At 41.0% G+C, this 20700-nt stretch overlaps 1 protein-coding gene across 4 annotated transcripts in view; it reads right to left on the minus strand.

Annotated features, from left to right (window-relative positions):
* Positions 1 to 20700, minus strand: part of wdr35 (WD repeat domain 35) — a 118091-nt gene that overhangs the window by 79291 nt on the left and 18100 nt on the right. For 2 of the 4 annotated variants that reach the window (XM_078541521.1, XM_078541520.1), the window contains exons 8-12: positions 15283 to 15428; positions 13523 to 13648; positions 11903 to 12088; positions 8163 to 8195; positions 7198 to 7258 (exon numbers count right to left, since the gene is read on the minus strand). In XM_078541521.1, the coding sequence (XP_078397647.1) occupies positions 7198 to 7258; positions 8163 to 8195; positions 11903 to 12088; positions 13523 to 13648; positions 15283 to 15428 (552 nt within the window). The remainder of the gene's footprint in view (positions 1 to 7197; positions 7259 to 8162; positions 8196 to 11902; positions 12089 to 13522; positions 13649 to 15282; positions 15429 to 20700) is intronic. The other 2 variants (XM_078541522.1, XM_078541523.1) reach the window with 1 other exon arrangement.

The raw sequence follows: 20700 nt of genomic DNA on the forward strand, positions 1-20700 counted from the left end.
GAAGAAAAAAAAAATGAACTTGTATTTATAAAACTTCTCATCATATTCACAATAAAAGGAGATCTTTATGCCCACTTCCACATGACTCTCCTATATTCCATGGACTGCATCAGTTCAAGGAGAAAGCACGCCATCATCTGAAAGGGCAACTAGGGATGGGCAATATACCAACTTTGCCAGCAATAACCACATCCCAAATGAAAAGAGAGACTTTCATTGCTAAACCACTTCAATTCATTTGTGAAACTTACTGTGCATTGGGCCAAGGAGGTAACTTCTCCTCAAAGATTGTTCTGCTGGCCAACTTATTTTGGGACATCTGAGATTTAGAGGAAGGAAAAGGAGGACAAGCAGAAGGGCTTCTTGGATGCCAAGGAGGTGAGACATCAAGAAAGGAGGAAGGCAACTTTATGCTGTTACCCCATCAGCAGAATATAATTGGCCATAAAAAAACACTTCTTTTAAAACTATCCAACAGAGAAGAATTTTCGCAGGGTCTGGTTCTGTAGGGAGGTAAATCAGGTGCTTTGTGATTTATTTGCAGGGAGGCATTATTGGGATGGAGTACCAGTGGGTATCAAGGTCATCACAATTACTCTTGTGTAGGGGAATTCCCAGGGCTGGGGGGTGGGTGCGATGCGCTCAGCTTACATTCCCAGCATTCGTCCTTTGCCACTTCATTCGTGCATTCAGCAAATAATTAATGCACTGATCACCAGAACCAACAGCATTAACTGCCTCATGGAGCATTGGGTTCGTGCATTCAGCAAATAATTAATGCACTGATCACCAGAACCAACAGCATTAACTGCCTCATGGAGCATTGGGTCTGCACGTTGTGCTTTTCCTACATGCGTTGCACTCCTCAAATGAACTAGAAAATTCCCTCCCAGTTCACATGATGCCTTCATTTTAAGGGAATCTACTGCGCCTCTGTTATGTATTGGCAGAATCAATTGCTAGCTGGCTTCAAGACAGAAGCCGAGACTGGGATTAAAGAGTAGTTATTCAGAGTGGCAGAAGGTGGGAAGCAGTGTTCCACAAGGGTCAGCACTGACACCACTGCTGTTCACAATTTACATTGATGATTTGGACTTTGAAATCAAAAATACAATTTCTAAATTTGCGGATGACACTAAATTGGAAGGGGTGGGATGTGAATAGTCAATACTGAGGAGGACTGTAATAAAATACAGGAGGACATTAATAAGCTTGCAGAACGGGTAAATAATTGGCAAATGAAGCTCAACACAGATATATGAGTTGGTCGGAGGTTTCTGTAGCAGAAATAGGGAGGTTATTTGTTACTCGAAAAATGCAAGTCTAAGTAGGTAGAAGAACAAAGGGGCTTGGAGTACAAATAGATTTTTAAAAAAGCACTAGGTTTTATTTCTATAAGAATAGAATTGAGGAGTAGGAAAGTTAGGTTAAACCTGTATCAAACATCAGTTAGATCACACTTAGAATACTGCGTGCAGTTCTTGTCGCCATATTATGAAAAAAGGATATGGAGGCACTGGATAGGGTGCAGAGAAGATTTACAAATATAATACCAGAAATGTGTGGGTATATGTATCAGGGAAGGATTGACAAACCAGATCTTTTCTGTCTTGAAAAGAGAAGGCTCACTGGTGACCTAATAGAGGTCCTTAAAATCATGAAAAGTTTTGATAGAATGGGTGCAAAGTGAAGGTTTCCTCTTTTGGGGAAGAGCATAACTAGGGACCATCAGTATAAGATAATCACCAAGAAATCCAAAAGGGAATTCAGAAGAAACCTCTTTACCTAAAAGAGTAGTAAGAATGTGAATCTCACTAACACAGTGAGCGGTTGAAGCAAATAGTATAGATGCATTTAAGGTGAAACTAAACAAGCGTATGAGGGAGAAGGGAATAGAAGGTTACGATGGTAGATGAGAAAAGGTGGGAGGAGGTTCGATTGGAGCATACACATTGGCGTGGGCTGGTTGGGTAAAATGGCCTATTCCTGTATCATATATCCTATGTACTCCTATCTCGGTTGAAGAGGTCCAGGAGAAAGCGCAAGTGGCCCAATGTCATACGCAAAGGTGAATGAAACTTTGATTGATCAAGCATTTTCTTGATTACTCACCAGCCTTCCCGGTTCATCAATTCCTACAATCATTCCCATTCAATGTAATCTAACAAAATCCACACCATAATCAGGGCCAACCTGTTAGTTTCCTAATATTCTTACTTTGATCTCACAAATCAAAGAAAATTGCACAATGTACTTACTGTAACAAAGCTTTATTAACATAAAATACAACTGTGAATGATAATTATTATCAAATAGGCTTATCTTTCTGATTATTGAATAAGCACTGTCCCTTTCCTGTCTATTCTCCTGCTTCTTCTCAGTGCTGGCCTCTGACAGGAGCTAAGTAGATGATGGTAACTGATGTTAATGAGAGGCTCCAGGTTCTAGAACTCTGTAAGCAGGTCCTGCAGAAGGGGCTGCCTTAGGCTCCTGATCTTCTGCTGATATGGAGACATCCCAGCTATGCCTGCTTTTAAATTATTTAAAGACGTGGCTTCAAGCATTGGTGCAGTACTTCACAATGTGTTGCCATTCCACTGAGCTAAACTTGCAAGTCAGTAAATAATCCAGTATACAAGCTTCTTTCTATCATTTCCTCAAATAACTCCCAAGATACTTTGTGTGACTACCTTTTACTATATTTTTCAATATCTAAAAATTATGACATTGCCAAAAACGAAGGAGTCTAGCTTCATCCTGTAAGCGAAATGTACATTTTAGGGTCAGCTTTTGCAAGTAACAATGTGTGTTACAGGTAATCATGCTAGAATTTGTATCACATTCCCCAACAACGCTTGACAGAAAGTATTCATCACAATTACAAACCCAATGCAGTAAAGCAATTTCATTCTACCTTTCATATTTTATGAGAAGCCATATTTTATATCTTTAATGCATAATGTAATGTGTGGTGGACTTTTTCAGTTAGTCTAGAGCCTATTAAATAGAGATATCTCGTAGCCATCACTACGATTTAATATAAAACTGTTACAAATTTGTTTTTGTGCTGAATTAACTTTAAAATTAAGATTTATTTGGCAATACTTATGGTTACAATATTATCCAAACATTCAGCCTTACAAAAGATCCCAATTCATCCATCACTACATTACCTTTATAGACTAGACTACAAAATAAAGGCTTGGCCTCCTTGGCTCACAAATCTACATTGGGATGCTCCAAGGTTAGAATTATTGCTACAAATAAGTAATTAGAAATGCTAAAAATTCAAATTTTTGAAAAACTGGTGAAAACAATAATATTGAAATTTATAGAAAGCTTGTTTGAGAGATAAAGTTAACAGGAAGTACAGACAATGAAAGTTCTCTAGATGAGAGTCATTTTATAGAGGTGCTTTAGGAAATTCAGGCGTGAAGATATTAATGTCTGCATGCTTGGGAGGCATTTTAAATTGACAGTATTTTTGTTAGTCAAGGGTTGACTGACATTTCTTAAACGTTTTGTATCCTGAAAACTTGTTTTAAGAAATATGTGTTAATTCTTGTATAATAATTTAAACTAAAAAGTTTCTTTTTCTGCAAATCCAAAAAAGAATTCAAAATAATAAACCCACACATAAAATTAGCATCTTTTTATGACATTATATTTAGAATATTGCATTTTAAAGAACTTGATCCCTATTACAAATCTTCTACCATAGGAAAAATGAATCAATAGTAAAGTCAAGTGTTAATGCTTTCAGGCTTAAATCAGTACAATAAAGTTTACTGAATGTGTGTCATCAATTATAGAATTCTAGCAAACTTTAAGTTACTGTTAGATACTATCCAGCTTGCTGGACACCAAGTATGTCTGAATGGAGAAATTGGCTAGACTTCAAAGTACAGTGGCTAAGAACTCCATAAACTTTACACCATTTTATTTCCAGCATTATGTCAGTTAAACGCATTAAATTTTCTCAACATCCTAGTGCTCCTGTGTATGGAAGGCTTACCACACTGAAAAAGAATTTTGCAGGATGTCATTGAGACAGAAAAAGAGAAGAATACTTGGCTGCATCTGTAACGTACTGATGAAAGGCTTCACTGTTAAAACATAGGCTAGTGAGACAACAGAACTCATTCAGAACCAAGACTAAAAACAACCTCAACCATATTTACCCTTCAATCAATTTAAAAGTATTCATTATTGAAATACCTATAGCTAAGTAGTGCTATAGCTAAGTAATAGCAATGGTTAGCATCACAGAAAAACTCAATTGCTTTTCAAAGCAGACGAAATAATGCAATTGAGTATACAACAGAACAAAAGACTGCACTCATACATAAATATCAAATTATATATAGGTTTCCCTAGGTTGAGTCTAATCATTCAAATCCCCAATATTCTCAAATATACATGATTGGAAATAGATACATAACTCTCAAATAAAAAAAGTGTCAATCCAATTGCTGCATCGCCAATATTAAAAAAGTGTAATAACCTAAATTGTTCACTTTATAGAAATTAGGAAGATAGACGCCTCTGCACATTTCTGCTGCAGTGTCCTCAGCATCCTCCCACCCTTAAGTAAAACATTCTGTGAATCAGTGCAGTGAATCAGGTATTCAGCACACGCAATATCCTAGAACCATTTACATTACGTTAATTTGATTATTTTTCTAGTCACCTACTTTTATATTGTACTACATGGCCATCACCCTACAACTAACAAAATCCTCAGTTGAAAGACACATCCAGTTATGAGATTTCTCTTGCTTCGTATGTTCAGGTTCAGGTAACCCTTTTGTTACTTATCCTGTCAAGGGTTTTTAAATCAGTCACTTGAAACAAATTAAAATATCAGCCAAGTAGCCTCATGGAGTATTAGCCTAATATTAACATTGCCATTTTCTGGTCAAGCAGCAAAATTATCAAAGTATACACATGAACAAATTCTACAGAAAATTATTGAATCACTGAAAATATTCACATTCCAGATCTTTATAACACACTCCAGATCTTTATAACACACTCCTTTCTAAGAAATACTGAAAGCAGACTGTTGAACAAGGACAACAAAGTTAACAGCTCTTTTGATTATGGTCTTTCCTAAAATATGCAACAAATGGCTAGATTAACAGTGGAGTCCACTGTCCTGCTATCCACCAATATCCAGGGTCTAGCATCAATTGCTATTTGAAGAAGTGTTTCAAACTTCTAGTGCCCTTTGCGTGAAGTGTTTCCTAAGTTCAGTCGTAAAAGGTCTAGTTCTAATTTTTAGACTCTGACCCCTGGTCCTAGACTACCCAACTTGTGGAAATTGTTTCTCTCAAGCTATGGTTATCTGTTCCACTTAAGATTTTGAAAATGTTCATTATGTCACCTCTTAACCTTCAAATTCCAGGAAATTTAGTCCATATAATCTCTCCTCATAATTCAACCCTTGGAGTTCAGATATCATTCAAGTAAACCTATGCTGCAATAACAAAACTGAATGGCTGGGATTTTATAGGGCTGTGGTGGCCCCATCCACCACCCTGAAGGTCAGGAGCAACCTCGCCTCCACCAGTCATGGAAACCCGACTGAATTTTACATTGATCATGCAATGGATTTCCAGCAGTCATGGCTTCTGCCCTGTCAGGAAGACATTAGTGTATATAATGTTATAGAAAATTATTTAAAATTGGACTTGGAGTAGGGTCTGTGTCTGTGCGTCTCTTAATTGGATTAAAAACAGCTAGTCTGGGTGCTTTGATGTATAGTAGTTTTGAGATGTTAAACAGTAAGGTAAAGGAGACATTTGCATTTTGTTAAATAAACCATTCAAAGACTGGGGGTGATTTCTTGTACCTAGCTAGGAGACATCAAGCAATATGTCTATATTACTAATAAAATTGGTACTAAGAAAGGGGTTTTAAATTGTTAGAAGAGGTGGAGCTCAAAGGGCCTGGTGATACAATGAGAATTTACATTCAAAGGGAAGGAAGGCTAGGTATATACAGAAGAGTTTTGTGTATGGAAGTGAGAGGCATGTGGGATCTAAGCCACCTGTAAGCCTACAACTGTGTGAAGGAACAAATTGGAAGGAACCTCATTTTGAATTTGTAAGATAAAATGTGCTTTGCCTGGTGTCTGTTTAAAACCTATGGGTTGTTGTTGCCTTGGGGAAAATTACCTGGGAGTGATTAATTTGGGGGTTTGTTTAAAAGTTCTTATGGTAGTAATTTGTAGACAAGCATGTGTGTTTAAATTTGGTGTTAAATTAATAAATGTTTGATTTAATTATTATGAAAAACCTCCTGAGGCTTGGCGGTTTTATTCCTGAAATTCAGAGCTGCATCTCAAACATACCAATTGAAAATATAGGTTATGACAGTTGTTTAAAGATTCCCTGCTGGGCCATAACACCCCTCTAAAAGAGGATATCTCGCACCCTCCCCTGGCAAGAGCTGCCAGCCAATTGTATGGCTAACAACAGCTCTTCAGTCACAGCAGTGTCACTGCTGGTACTGCAGCAGGTCCCATAGCAGTAGCAATTAAGGGCAGAATGCAGGTGTGGAGAGCAGGCAGTCCCTGGTGAGGGCAAGTGGGTTGGGGATGGGGGGGTTTGCAATCCTGAATGCAGGGAAGTGGTCTTCCAGCAGGGAGAGCACTTGCCGCTGGGGGAGCAGGGTCCTCCATGGACCATAGTGTGCCTGATCAGGAGGGCACTCCCCCACATCCCCATGAAGTAGTCATTAGGGTATATCTTGAGACCTCTCTGTCTGGCGAGGTTCCCACCTGTTTGACCACTTAAGGATGTCAACTGGCCTGAGGACAGGTAGGCTGCTGCCACCTACCCTGCTGCTCATAAAATCCCAGTGGTGGCAGGAAGGCGACAGGCATGGCACTTAAGGACAAAACTAATGTAATTTTTCACCATGCCAGCTGATTTTGTGCCTCCCCCTGCCATCCAGCCGCTCCCTGGGGCCTTAAAATTCCGACCAGTGTTTTTTTTTAAATTGAGCAAACAAATAAGTGTCTTTCGTCACCACGGCCACGTTAGTCTATGTATAAGGAAGATGTATCAGTCACATCAGAAGAAACTGGCCAAAGCAAACAAACTGCAACTCTTTTTAACATTCTGAATACAAATCACTACCTAAAACAAGAATTTTCATATTTTCATCCATAAATCAAACTTGTATACTCACCAATGTCAATATATTTTGAATCCAAGGGGGTCCCAATGGAATTACACAACACAAGAACATACTAAAACAGGAGAAAATTACAGGATGTTATGACAATGAATTAAAAAATAATCAAATACATCTTAAAAAAGCATTGTGTAGCCTATAATTTAATTGGCATGCAGTTCAAATTATTACAAACACATACACTGAGCTGAATATTCCCACCTTAGGTTTTTCTGGACAGCAGGGTCATTTTTGGTTCGTAAGCCCAATGTCGCAGCAGTGGGCCTGTTGGTACAATCTTCCAGGAAGCACCCAATTAAGAAGGTGCCTCTGGGATCATCGTCCGACTAGAGTCAGCAAGTGGGTTGAGGAAGTGGAAAAGCAATTCAGCATGTGCGATTGCAAGGGCGCCAGCAGCCTTCAGAGTGTCAATAATGAGAATGCTGCTGAGATATTTGAGATGAGAGAGGGCAGAATTAAATGGAAGTGCGAAATGGCTAGGGGAAATGGCAGCCACTTCCTCAACACTAGCACTATCTGTGACAACAGTCTCTTGACGATAATCATGCAAATGGAAGCCTCTGCCGGTCAACAACCTGAGGTTTGATGACTTGCTCCTTTGCCGTGCAGATTACATATCATTTTTATGACGCTCTGACCTCCCATTGCACACCCGCCTGTTGTGAGCTGCAAACACTGCTGGGATCCCATGTGCCACAGGTCAAATTCCATTGTCCTCTGAAAAAGACTGCTAATTGCTTTATTCACAACCTCAATTGGCTTCTTGCCTCTGCCAGGTGGGTTGTCATATTTGCACAGAAAGCACCACTGGGAAAAGCGGAGAGGGCAGGAACACGTCAGCTTTCACGTACAACATTATTTTTTTCTAATTTTCCTTGCCTCCTCACCTCTAATGCCATCTCAAAGAGCCTGGCAAAACTCCCCCCATTAGCAGTGAAATAAATTCTAGAAATGGTTACCATAGCAACTACAGATTCCATTTCATTCTCATCCTTTCAAATGCAGCACATAAACAGAAAAACAAATTAACCTGTGACAAGAACTAAGTGACGAAACAGAATAAGCTGACAATATTTTAGTTACTTTTCAAAGTTAATACATAACACATTAAGTAATAAGATAAAGATGAAGTTATTAAAATGTTCATACGTAAATGAGATTACATTAGTCTTGACCTCAAGTTCTTGTTTGTAAAATACAAATCTGTATATAATTATTTATGTGAATTTTGTATAAATTCACAAGATAGTTGGGCAGTTTTGTTTATTCATTCACAGGGTGAGCGCCTCATTGGCAAGGCTAGCATTTATTGTCCATCCCTAATTGCCTTTGAGAAGGTGGTGGTAAGCCACCTTCTTGAATACAACTGAGTGGCTTGCTAGGCCATATCAGAGGGAAATTGAAAAGTAAATCACACTGTTTTGGGCATGGAGTCACATATAGGTCAGACAAGTAGGACAGCCGATTTCCTTCCCCAAAGGAAATTAGTGAACCAGGTGGGTTCTTATAATAATCTGGTAGTTTCATGGTCACCATTACCGATTCTAGTTTTTTATTCTAAAATTATTTAATTGAATTTAAAATCATTCGCTGCTGTGGTGGAATTTGAACTCATGTATCCAGATCATTAATCCAGGCCTGTGGATTACTAATCCAATAACATAGCCACTATTCTACCAATTCCACTACAGGTTCTCATGGAGATGGAATAAATCTAAAGAATGAAAAGGAAAAGGTAATTTGACCAACTAGCTTACTCCTTTTGGTTCACTTCAATCCCACCTTCCCAACATACCCCTTGGGCTGAATTTTGCCATCGGCAAGCAGGGGGTGGGGCCCACTCGCCGTCACGTAAAATGACACAAGATGACGTCAGGGGGAACCCCCGACGTCATCCCGCCCCATTTAAATTTTCAGGAAGGCGGGGTCGCAGCAAAATCAGCTGCGGGCCCGCCGACCTGTCAATGGTCAATTGAGGCCATTGACAGGATCATTGAAATAATTAAAGGAAGGTTGGCGGGCAGGCCAGGAACCTCGGCGGGCAATAGAAAAAACATGAAACCTCATCCACCGGCGGAATGAGGTTTCATGTAGGGATTAAAAAAGTTCAATAAAGTTTTAGTGTAATTTATGAACATGACATTGTCACATGAGGGGGACATGTTAAGGATTTTTATTTTTTATTTTTAACGTTTTTAAAACTGTCGACGATCTCCCTGAGGCAGCACTTATCCTCAGGGAGATGTGCGCTCTTTCATGCGCATGCGCGAAAGAGCGTGCACTCACTTTTGGGGAATCTCCCCCCTGCCCGCCCAGGAAGTGCACAGCACTTCCCACCGGACGTCACGCTGGGCGGGTCTTAATTGGCCCGCCCACGTAAAATGGCGGCGGGGCCTGCTTCTCCGGTGGGGATTGGCTCCCCGCCAGCCGGAGATTGGGTTAGGCCCGCCCGCCCGGTAGGCAGAAAATTCTGCCCCTTGAATTTCAGTCAATACCCCAGCTGTGAACTCTATTAGATAACCTTGAAGTTTACTCTTTTGCTATTTTCTTAATCTTATCATTATTTCAATTCCAGGAAGCTGGTCATCTCTGTCCCCTTATACTGTACACTAATACAATTATAATTCTTTTGAAAAGGTGCTGCACAAAGCAGTCTAGATGGAGTTTAACCAGTGTATTCTACAAATGCACCACCTCTTGATTAGTGTTCAACCCCTCTGCTAATAGAACACAGTAATTTGTCTGTCCTTGATGGTTTCAGCCACTTTGTGCCCCTCCAACTTGAGGGAGTTGTGTTGCAGGCCGTACCAATAGAAGCAGAGGTAAGAAACAGTAATTGATGTGTTAGGAACAAGGTGCATTAAAGACAAAAATAACAAAAGAAATTGAACAAATCAACAGTTGAGCTGATATCATGATTATAAATAACTTTGCGTGTTCAGTCATCATAAACTGCTTCTTTTACATATTGCTTTTCCTTATCCTCTCCCTTTTCATTTGTCTTTTACTCCGTTGTTGGTGTCCTTAATCCAGAGGAGACCCCCACATCATGAGCAGTGAATACAGTACAATAAATTGAAAGAAGTACACATAAATCATTTTCACCTGCGAGGACTATTTGGGGCCTTGGACGAGGAAAAGGGAGGAGGTAAAAGAGGTCATCTCCTGTACTAGCATGGGAAGGTGCCACAGGAAGGGGAAGGCATGTTGGATTAACCGAGGAGTGGACCAGGATATTAGGGAGGGAACGGCTCCTTCACAATGCTGAAAGGGAAGAAGATGTGTTTGGTGGTTACATCACACTCGATGTGGTGCAAATGGTGGATGATGAATGCAGAGACTAGCGAGATGGAAGGAGACTGGTTCTCTTCACAGATACTGAGTATTTCCAGCATTTTTCTGTTTTTAATTCAGGTTTCCAGCATCAGTAGTATTTTACTTCTGTATTAGTACTTATTCAGGGGATGATGGAAATAGTTACATGGGATTTACTCTACTAAAGGACAAGATAATTTCTGGGAAATGCAGTCCTGGATATATATGTAGAGACAAATGTAAAATGATCCTATTGAAGGTTGATTTATTTGTGGTCTAAAATTCTAACAAATTCAAAGAGGTACAGTTGCTGCTTGTGAATAGGGGAATAAGCTGTTAAAACTAATCTCATGGAAAAAAAATTAACATGTTTGTGATTTTTAGAAAATACATTTAATAACTTTTGATTTTAGGGCTTATAGTGGAGGAAGTTAAGGTTGTATCTCTCAAAATTCTGATTTAGCTAGATTATGATTATATAGAAGTGTGAGTGGGGAGAATATTGAAATTTAGTATTTTCCTCCCAAATTAAGATGATTGGTGAATTACAGAAGTAGGAAATAGCTGATTACAAAAAGGAGGAATTGGAGCCAATTTTCCTGACCGTTTCCCCTCCAAACAGAAAGGTCAGATTAAAGGGGTGGAGGCTCAAAAGCAGAAATGTAAGTTAGGTGTTAACTTCCCACCTCCTTTTCCAGATCATTCACTAGCTGGGTGCCTGAATGGAGGGGCCCAGAGAACATGATGCTGTAGCCTTGCACTACTATAGTACAAAGGACCCACGAGAGTTCCAGGGTCAGACCAAACAATGAAAATAAAACCATTTGATTAAACTGCAGTAGTGCCTACCACCCCCACAAGATCTTTAGATGGAACGGAAACTTTCTGGTTATCCATTTCTGATGTCTGGGGCCTAACATGCATCTGCAGGTGCAGCTTAGGACAGGAACCTCTGGTGACCTGAGGGCCTAAACAGGCGCAGTGTGCTTTAGGTGTATATACTTTATTATGTGTGTCCAATGTGCCATTTTCTGGGAGCTTATGTTTTATCCTCGCCCTTCCTAGCATCTTACTGAAATACTTCTGTAATTCACCAATCTCCTGTCAAGGAAATATATGAAGCTGGGCACAGAAGCAGACCATTCAACCCATCAAGCCTGCACTGCCATTCAATTAGATCATGGTTGGTTAGTATCTGAACTTCATTTACTTGTTATTGTAACAAATCCTTTGATATCCTTAGGGAACAAAGATCTATTGATCTCAGTCTTGTAAGCATTTTATTAATGTCAGTTTTGAGATAAATGCTGAATCAACAGTTGACTAAATATTTCAGTTACAGTACTAATACAAAATGTAGTAAATAGTGAAAATAATTCCTTACTTGCGGAGAACTCTCATCAGCTTTAGTTGCTAAAATGCAAAAGTCTCCACATGTAGTTATTGAAAGCAGACTCCTTACGTATTTTACATACTTTTCATTGTTTTTGGTGTCCCAAAAGACTACACAGTATTCCAATCGATCTGGTCTGGTATATGCATACACTACTGTGTTGGAGCAATAACCCCACTGCCAAAAGACAAAAATTGGATCACAATGTTTGCTTAAAATAAAAAAGGATATTGTTTCATAAAAAAATGTACTTTTTTGATCGCATAAATCATTAAAATGACAGACCACAAAACGTTAGCATGCAGGTACAGCAAGTAATTCGAAAGGCAAATGAAATGTTGGCCTTTATTTCAAGGGAGACGGAGTACAAAAGTAGGGAAGTCTTACTACTACTATCTAAGATGTTGGTGAGACCAAATCTGCAGTACTCCATGCAGTTTTCATCTCCTCATTAAAGGATGATATACTTGCATTGGAGGTGGTTTAGAGAAGGGTCATTGATTCCTGGGATAAATGAGTTATCCTATGAGGAAAGATTGAGCAGGTTGGGCCTATACTCATTGGAGTTTAGAAGAATGAGAAGTGATCTTATTGAGGTATACAAGATCTTGAGTGGACTTGACAGGGTAGATTCTAAGAAGATGTTTTCCTTTGTAAGGGAATCTAGAACTAGGAGGCACAGTTTTAGAATAAGGAATCCTGCCTGTGATTTGCATTTGTCCATACAAAGGGATATTAGGGACTGCTGACCAAAAGCTTGGACAACGAAGTGCATTTTAAAGAGGGGATTAAAAGGAAAAGAGAGAGAGGTTTAGGGAGGGAATTGGAGAGCTTAAATCCATTAAAGCTGAAGGCATTGCCACCACGATGAAGCAATTATAATCAGAGATGAGGCCAGAATTGGAGGAACGCAGAGATGCCTTGTAGGGGGTTACAAAGATAAGGAGGAGGGGGTGAGGTCATGGAAAGATTTGAAAACAACAAGAATTTTGAAATTGTGGCACTTCCAAACTGGGAGCCAATATAGCTCAGCCAGCACAAGGGAGATGGGTGAACAGGAATTGGTGCAAGTTACGAGACGGGGAGTAGGGTTTTAGAGGCGCTCCAATATACAGAGGGTGCAAGGTGAAAGGCAGGCCAGGAGTGCATTGGAATAGCCGAGTCAAGAGGTAACAAAGACATTGAAGAGAGTTTCAGCATCAAATGAGCTGAGTCAAGAGCAGAGACAGGGGATATAGCAGAGATGGAAGTAGACCCTACCCCTGCTATCCTTCCCAATACCAGGTACTTCAATCAGGTACAGAGTGCCCAAAAACAAGGGGCCACCCCCAGAAACCCCAATGGGGTTTTCTGGACAGCCTCCCCAGATGTCAAGTCCCTTGCCCGCCGTTGGTTGAATACCAGCAGCAGGGTAAGCCCTTAAGTAGCCAGTTAAGGGCCTTGACCGCAAGCCTTCCTGCTCCACACTTAATCAGAGGGAAGCGGGAAGGCAGCAGGATCTCTAACTGCACAATTCTTAACTACACCAAATGTGAACAATTAGCATGAAGAAAAAACACCTACTTATCTTCAGAATACAAAAAAATATTTAGGGATGCTGGTAGGTTTTACCTTGTAATCAGGTCTGATGTTGGCAAAATAAATAAAAGAATCAACAGCAAGGGCAATTCTCAACCCTCCTCCTTCCCACGATGCTGCATACATTTGCTTGCCAGACACTTTTAATGTGCGCAAATGCTTGAAGAAATGGGCAAAGTGAGGGAAATATCTAGGTTATAATTCTGAAAATACCAAGAATGTAACACACAATATGACAACATACCTCAAATTTAGCAATTGCATTATCTGTCTTAAATTGACGCTGATCTTGATTATTTCATGTACTTTAGATTTAGTATTCTAACTGACTTAAAAGCTGCACACAAGGAATCATTATAATTCTTTAAACTCTGCTGGTAAAGAAATTTTAAAAAGACTAGCATTTAGATGGTATTCTTTATTTATTTTGAACTGTGAAGATAGATTTTTAGAAATATTTTTGGGAATATGGTGGTATTCTGTAAAGAAAGGTGTGTGTGTGTGTGTGTGTGTGTGTGTGTATATTTTATATATATATATATATATTACACACACACACACACACATACATTATATAGAGAAAGGTTAGTAAAAACAGCTTGTCTGTGGGAGCAGAGAGATAAAGGTAAAATTGCTAGATGCATGCATTTGTAATGATAGGCTATGGTGAAGTTGAATGTATAAGTAATTAGGTTGGGTTTGAAATTTGCCTTACAGGATAAGTAGGAACTTGACTTTTCACCTGTTAAGTTTCAAAGGGAGTGTAGAAATGATAAAGGACTTTTACAACTTAAAGGTTTCGTAGGTAAACAAGATTATAAAATATTATTTTACCTGAAAGTGGAGGCAATCGGAAGACATGAAAGATCTTTATATTTTAGAAAAATTGAGTTCAAAAGAGGTGCTTAGAACAATGGAGTCTAAAGATCAAAGAGGAAAAGGATATTTAAGAAAAGATGTTTAGTTGAGTTGTGTTGGCTGTGTGGGGGAGATGTCCTGAAACTAGCTCTTTGCTCAGAAAAGTTGTAAATTTTAAGCAGCCGTGCAATTTAAAGCCAGAGAAGTCTTTGCTTTCAGAAAGCAGTCTGTTCTTGAACTTCTTGTTTTTTTCCACAGCAGTGGAGGAGAGTGAGAAGTTGTGTGGTATACCTTTTACTGAAGTGATAGCAGTTTTGCCTTGGGTAATATTACTGATTTTTATGGTTAAAATCTTTAAGGGAACTGTTGCCAAGTAGTTTGTGTGTTCTGACCAAGTAGGGTTTTGGGAAATGTTTTGTAAGACTGTTTAAACTCTAATTTTAATCCTGTGTGTTTGTTTCTTTTTCTTGTTACTAAATCTTTTAACTTTAAAATCCTAAAAGTATTACTGGGATTCTATGTTTCTGAGATCAGTAGTTCTCCTCTTGTTTTCAAAATACAAAAAAAAAAGTTATGATCAGTACAACAAGTTTTACTCCAGGATTTGGTTTGCTCAGCAAATAACATCAGCTGTGATTGTAACAGAACATCCTAAAGCATTTCACAGCCAATTACTTTAAGGCATGCTCATTGCTTTGTTGGCTACTATGGCAGACAATTTGTACACAGCAAGAAATTAGCTTACTTACACTATGCTAGTGATTGATTTCGTTCAACTGCTTAGAATAGCATCTCGGTTTTTCAGGCTGTGTGATTCTGAACAAGCATAACCCTTTCCTCTCCTTTTAAGAAAAAACTGAGGTTTTTATGCAATGAGGTATCTAGCTGACTTGAAATTCCCACCAATCAAAAAAATAGAGCAAAAAAACTCTCACCTCACCAAAAGGAGTGTAGAACTGCACAACATTGATTTGCTTGTCTTGACCAGCTGACACTTGAGAACCAGCAACAGCCAATACACTCCCACAATAGTTCCACTGAATGCCAACCACATTTATACCAGTATCAATCAGGACAGGATCTAGCATGAAAAATGAGAAGATTGCATTATTCACTCCAGGTTTGGGGTGGAGTTTCCACTTTGACCGCAAGTCAGGGAATTGCAACCATCAGCTCAAAACTGTGCTAGTTAAGTTACAGTTCAAGCTTTGACTAAGATATACTTGCATAATCACAAGCTTAAAATCTTCCACAAAGCAGTATAATCGGGCAGTGTAATACAACATATTTCCTTTGGTATTGTTGTGCATTCAATGATGTGTTTAATAGAAACTGGTGCAATTTTATTAAGATAGCTTAAAAATGGATTTATCACAAATAGTTGGATTTTACACTCACCTTCCATTGGGTTTGAAGTTAGAGGTGGGGGTGTAAAATCCAGTGGGCAGCGTGTCTGCCGCTTATCCACATGCTGCTGCCCCCTCTGCAATTATACGTGCTGTGGGAGAGCCATTCGGTGGCCCTCCTGCTGTCGGGTAATTGAGGCCCTTAAGTGGCCAATTAGTGGCGACTTAAGAGCCTCATCCCACCACTACATGTAAAAGCCCAGCAGGGTGCGCAGTGGTCTTCCGTCTGAGCATACCCCTGTTCGGACGGAATTCCACATTGGCCCCAAGCCCCGAACCCTCCCTCGGGAGCTGGTGCCCCGCAACATGAGCCGCCTCGCAGAAATGCCCTCTGTGCCCTTTAGCATGGTGCGGAGGGGTTTCCTGTAAGGGCTGTTGCTGCACACCCTTCACTTCCTCGCCCTCGCCCGCTGTCCAGACACGCCCTGGCGTGCCTTGTTGCCATCGGCAGTGGAGGTCACCGTTGGGGGGCCCTCTACAGAAGTGTCCTCCCGCTTTCCATCGGGTGTTGCATGCAGCAGTTCCGTACACCCACAGAATGTGTAGGTTCACGGACTCCCAAAACACTTGCCCTTTTTGTGGACTTGTGGAGTCCATGGACCATGTTTACATAGGGTGTTGTAGGCTGCACCCCCTTTTCAGTTATTTAAAAAACTCTTTATTGCTGTTTTGTTTACACTTCAGTCCCACGCTCCTGATCTATGGGCACCCGGTGCGGAGGGGGGGCCAGGAGGGAGGAGGACCTCCTCGTGAACCTGCTCCTGGGCTTGGCCAAGTTTGCCATTAACAGGTCCAGGCAGCAGGCGATCGAGGGGATCGTCCAACCCAACTGTCTGCCCCTCTTCCGCGGCTACATTCACGGCCAGGTGTCCCTGGAAAGGGAGCACGCGGTGTTTGCTGGCACCATCGAGGCCTTCCATGCCCAGTGGGCACCACGGGGGCTGGGGTGCTTTATCAACCCTCTTAATCACATTTTGGTTTGATGTTTGTAAGTTTCCTTTAAATTTTGTCTTTGGTTTTACAGTTCCCTAATTTAGGGGCTGTGTTAATTTTGTCCCTGATTTTGTTAATTTAGTTTAGTTGGTTGACTCAGAGTTAAAAGCTCAGCAGCTTTAATTATGGGGGCTGGTGGTGGGCAAAGCGGGGAGCTCCTTTATGGGACGCCTGGGCCAATCAGAGGCCCTCGCTCTCCGCACCCCCCCCCCAACACCGTACACCCCACCCATCCTGGCCCCCCAGCCACCTCACCAGGGCCAGCAGGTCTGTCTCCAGTGATAGGTACCCCCCCCACCACCACCACTCCACCCCCAGTATTTACCTTGCATCTGGCTCCTTGATACTGGGACTGGGACCTTGATATTGGGACTGGATACAGTCTCAGCAGTGGCCACCGCTCCTGGTGGGACCAGAAAGCTGCCAGCCATCTGATTGGCCAGCAGCTCTGTGGCAGGACTTCATCACCAGGCATGGGCGTAAACCTGCTTCAGGCTAATTAACATTTCTCACACCATTAAATGGGTCCATGCAGCTGTCCGGAGTGGGGGCAGACTCCCCTCTGACATTTTAGTGAGGGCTGAAGGGTGACAGGGACCATGGCACCCTGTAAATTCCAGCCCTAAGCATTTTAATAGAAGAGTTTAGTCCTTCATCCGTAAGTAACCCGATTTTAAAATTGCTGAAAAATGATTTTTAAAAACTATATTGAATCATTACTAGTTACATTGGTGAACACTAGTCAGTTTCTTAGTAAATTAAATATTTTTTGAAGACTAAAAACATTTAGTATGTACCTGTGAGCCTGAGAAAGCAACTTGAATTGCCTTCCCAAAATGGGCAGGAACTTGCAATGTTGACCTGAGGACATGAGCAGTTTTGTTGTCAAAGCTGGTCCTGGCATATCAAATCTTAATCCAAAATAAAAGGTTTGGAAAACCATAAAGGAAGTGGTTTTGGGCATAACTCATAACTCACCTATGTTTAAGATTCTCTGACCTTTTGTACTGGCACAGCTGTTAGCTTTGGAATCTGGTACAAACTAGCAAAAAGAAGTGGAACTCAACCCCACAGTCTTCCTCGTTATTCAAATGCCACACAATCTTCATATTCAAACTCACATATTTCTCCCATGTATACGGCACTGGAGAAAATTCATTAGAGCAGTGCCCTGGTCGTTTTAAAAGCTTAATACTTTTACAAGCATTTATATTCATTCAACTGTGCATCTATCCCTGTTTTGGAACAGCTCCTCAGTTTTGCAGTACTTGCATCATAACAAGTCAGAGAAAACAAAGCAGTTTTCTACATACTAAATTCAAAGCACAACAAAGACAGCCCAAGCCTGCATGGCTTTCCAGGTCTTGCTGTATATGGACACAGGATTGCTTCAATATCTTGAAAAGTGGCAAATGGGACTTCATCAGCAATCATCAGCAAGCAACGCCCACTTCTGATCTTATGACACAGGGAAGGTCACTGATGAAGCAACTGAAGTTGGTTGAGCCTAGGACACTACCCTGAGCAACTCCTACAACTCCAGGGACTGAGATGATTGGCCACCAAAAACTACAACCTTTGTGCTAGGTATGACTCCAACCAGTGGAGAATTGTCCCCATGAAGCCCTGACTCCTTGTTACCACGCTCAGTCAGATGTTGCCTTAAATGTCAATTTGGATAAGTAATTTCTTCAATTCTTAATCTACATGTACAATTAGCAGTATACTAAAAATTCAGGCTATGCTTTGATCACCTGATAAACTGAAAGTCCTTCCTTTACAGGTTAAGATGAGGAAAAATGGCCTGGTTTTTTTCCCTCCAAAACTTATAACTAATAGTTGTTTGGTAGTACAGAACTTGAGAATTGCTGAAAAAAGACATGCTGGTGAAGCTTTTTGTCTTGCATTCCTCAAGACAGAATTGCAACAATACCAAATTTCAAAGGGAACAACAATTTATGCCGCATGAGAAAATGGTGCTGATTGGTTGGCAAGTGGACTCTGATTGGTAGAGGTTTCGCCATGGTAAATGTACCAGGGAAACAGTTATCCCCCATTTTTTGTTACTTATTACTGTGAAGGAGAATACATCATACAAAAGGTTCCTTCTTATGCCCTTCATGCTGTTCACTATGTGGACATCCTTGATCACTTGCCCAAATCTGTCATTTGCCCAAAAGACCTCAATGGAGCTGCTCATAATACATGTTCATTTTTTTAATATTTGTTCATCAGAGGTAGGCATTGCTGGCAACGCCAGCATTTATTGCCCATCATTTAACGTCCCTCAAAAGATGGAGGTGAGCTTCCTTCTTGAACCACTCCAATCCATCTGGTGTGGGTACACCTATGGTGCTATTAAGGAGAGAGTTCCAGAATTTTGACCCAGTAACAGTGAAGGAATAGCGATACAATTCCAAGTCAGGATGGTATGTTAATTGAATGGTGCTCCCAGGCATCTGCTGCCCTTGTCCTTCTAGGTGGTAGAGGTTGCGAATTTGGAAAGTGGTGTCGAAGGAGCCTTGGCAAGTTGTTGCAGTGCATCTTGTATGTGCTACTCTCTGGTGCTACTTTGCCTAAGCGTTGGAAGGAATGAATGTTTAAGGTGGTGGATGGCACGCAAATCAAGCAGGCAGCTTTGTCCTGGATTGTGTCGAGCTTCTTGAGTGTTATTAGAGCTGCACTCATCCAGATAAGTGGAGAGTATTTCCATCACATTCCTGACTTATGCCTTGCAGATGGACAGGTCTCGAGGAGTCAGGACATGAGTTACTCATCACAGAATTCCCAGCCTCTCACCTTCTCTTGTAGCCATGGTATTTGTGTGGCTGGTCCAGTTAATTTTCTGGTTTTCTGGTAACCCCCTGGATGTTGATAGTGGGGGATTCAATGATGGTGATGCACCGAATGTCAAGGGGAGAAGGTTAGACTCTCCCTTGTTGGAGATGGTCATTGCCTGATACTTGTGTGGCGCGAATGTTACTTGCCACTTAGCAGCCCAATCGTTGTTCTGGTCTTGCTGCATATGGACATGGACTGCTTCAATGTCTTGAAATGTGACAAATGGTACTGAACACTGTGCAATCATTAACAAGCACCCCAATTCTTACATTATGATGCAGGGAAGGTGACTGATGAAGCAGTGAAGGTGGTTGGGCCTAGGACACTACCCTGAGGAACTCCAGCAGCAATGTCCTCAGCTGAGATGATTGACCTCCAACAACCACAATCAACTTTCTTTGTGCTAAGTATGACCCAACCAGCGGAGAACTTTCCCCCCCCTCAAATCCCATTAACTTCAATTTTGCCAGGGCTCCTTGATACCACACTCAGTCAATTGCTGCCTTGATGCCAAGGGCAGTCAATCTTAGCTCATCTCTCGAGTTCAAATCAAACTGAGTATCACTGAACAAGCTATTGCTGTGAAGTGCCACATGATCACACTGTTGACAGCCCTTTCCATCAATTTGCTGAGATTGAAAGTAGACTGATGGGCACTAATTGGCTAGATTGGATTTGTCCTGCTTTTTATGGACAGGACATACCTGGGCAATTTTCCACATTGTCAGGTAAATGCCATTCTTGATGAGGTATGAGACCTCTTGCTGATGTATGCAACCAATGAATAATGCAGATAGTGTTTGCTGCATTGTGGCTGACTCTCAAATGCCCTCTGAAATGGCCTAACAAGCCACTCAGTCGTATCAAGGCGCTAAAAAGTCTAAAAGGAATGGAACCAGACAGACCACCCAGCATCAACCTAGGCAACAGAAACAATAACAGCAAACTCAGCCTTGGCAATCCTGCAATGTCCTCGTTAATAGCATCTGGGGGCTAGTGCCAAAATTGGGAGAGCTATCTCTCAGACTAGTCAAGCAACAGCCTGACATAATCAGACTCATGGAATCATCCCTTACACACAATGTCCCAGACTTCACCATCACCATCCCTGGG

The sequence above is a fragment of the Cetorhinus maximus genome, chromosome 5, assembly GCF_964194155.1.
Source record: "Cetorhinus maximus chromosome 5, sCetMax3.hap1.1, whole genome shotgun sequence".
NCBI classification, from domain to species: Eukaryota; Metazoa; Chordata; class Chondrichthyes; order Lamniformes; family Cetorhinidae; genus Cetorhinus; species Cetorhinus maximus.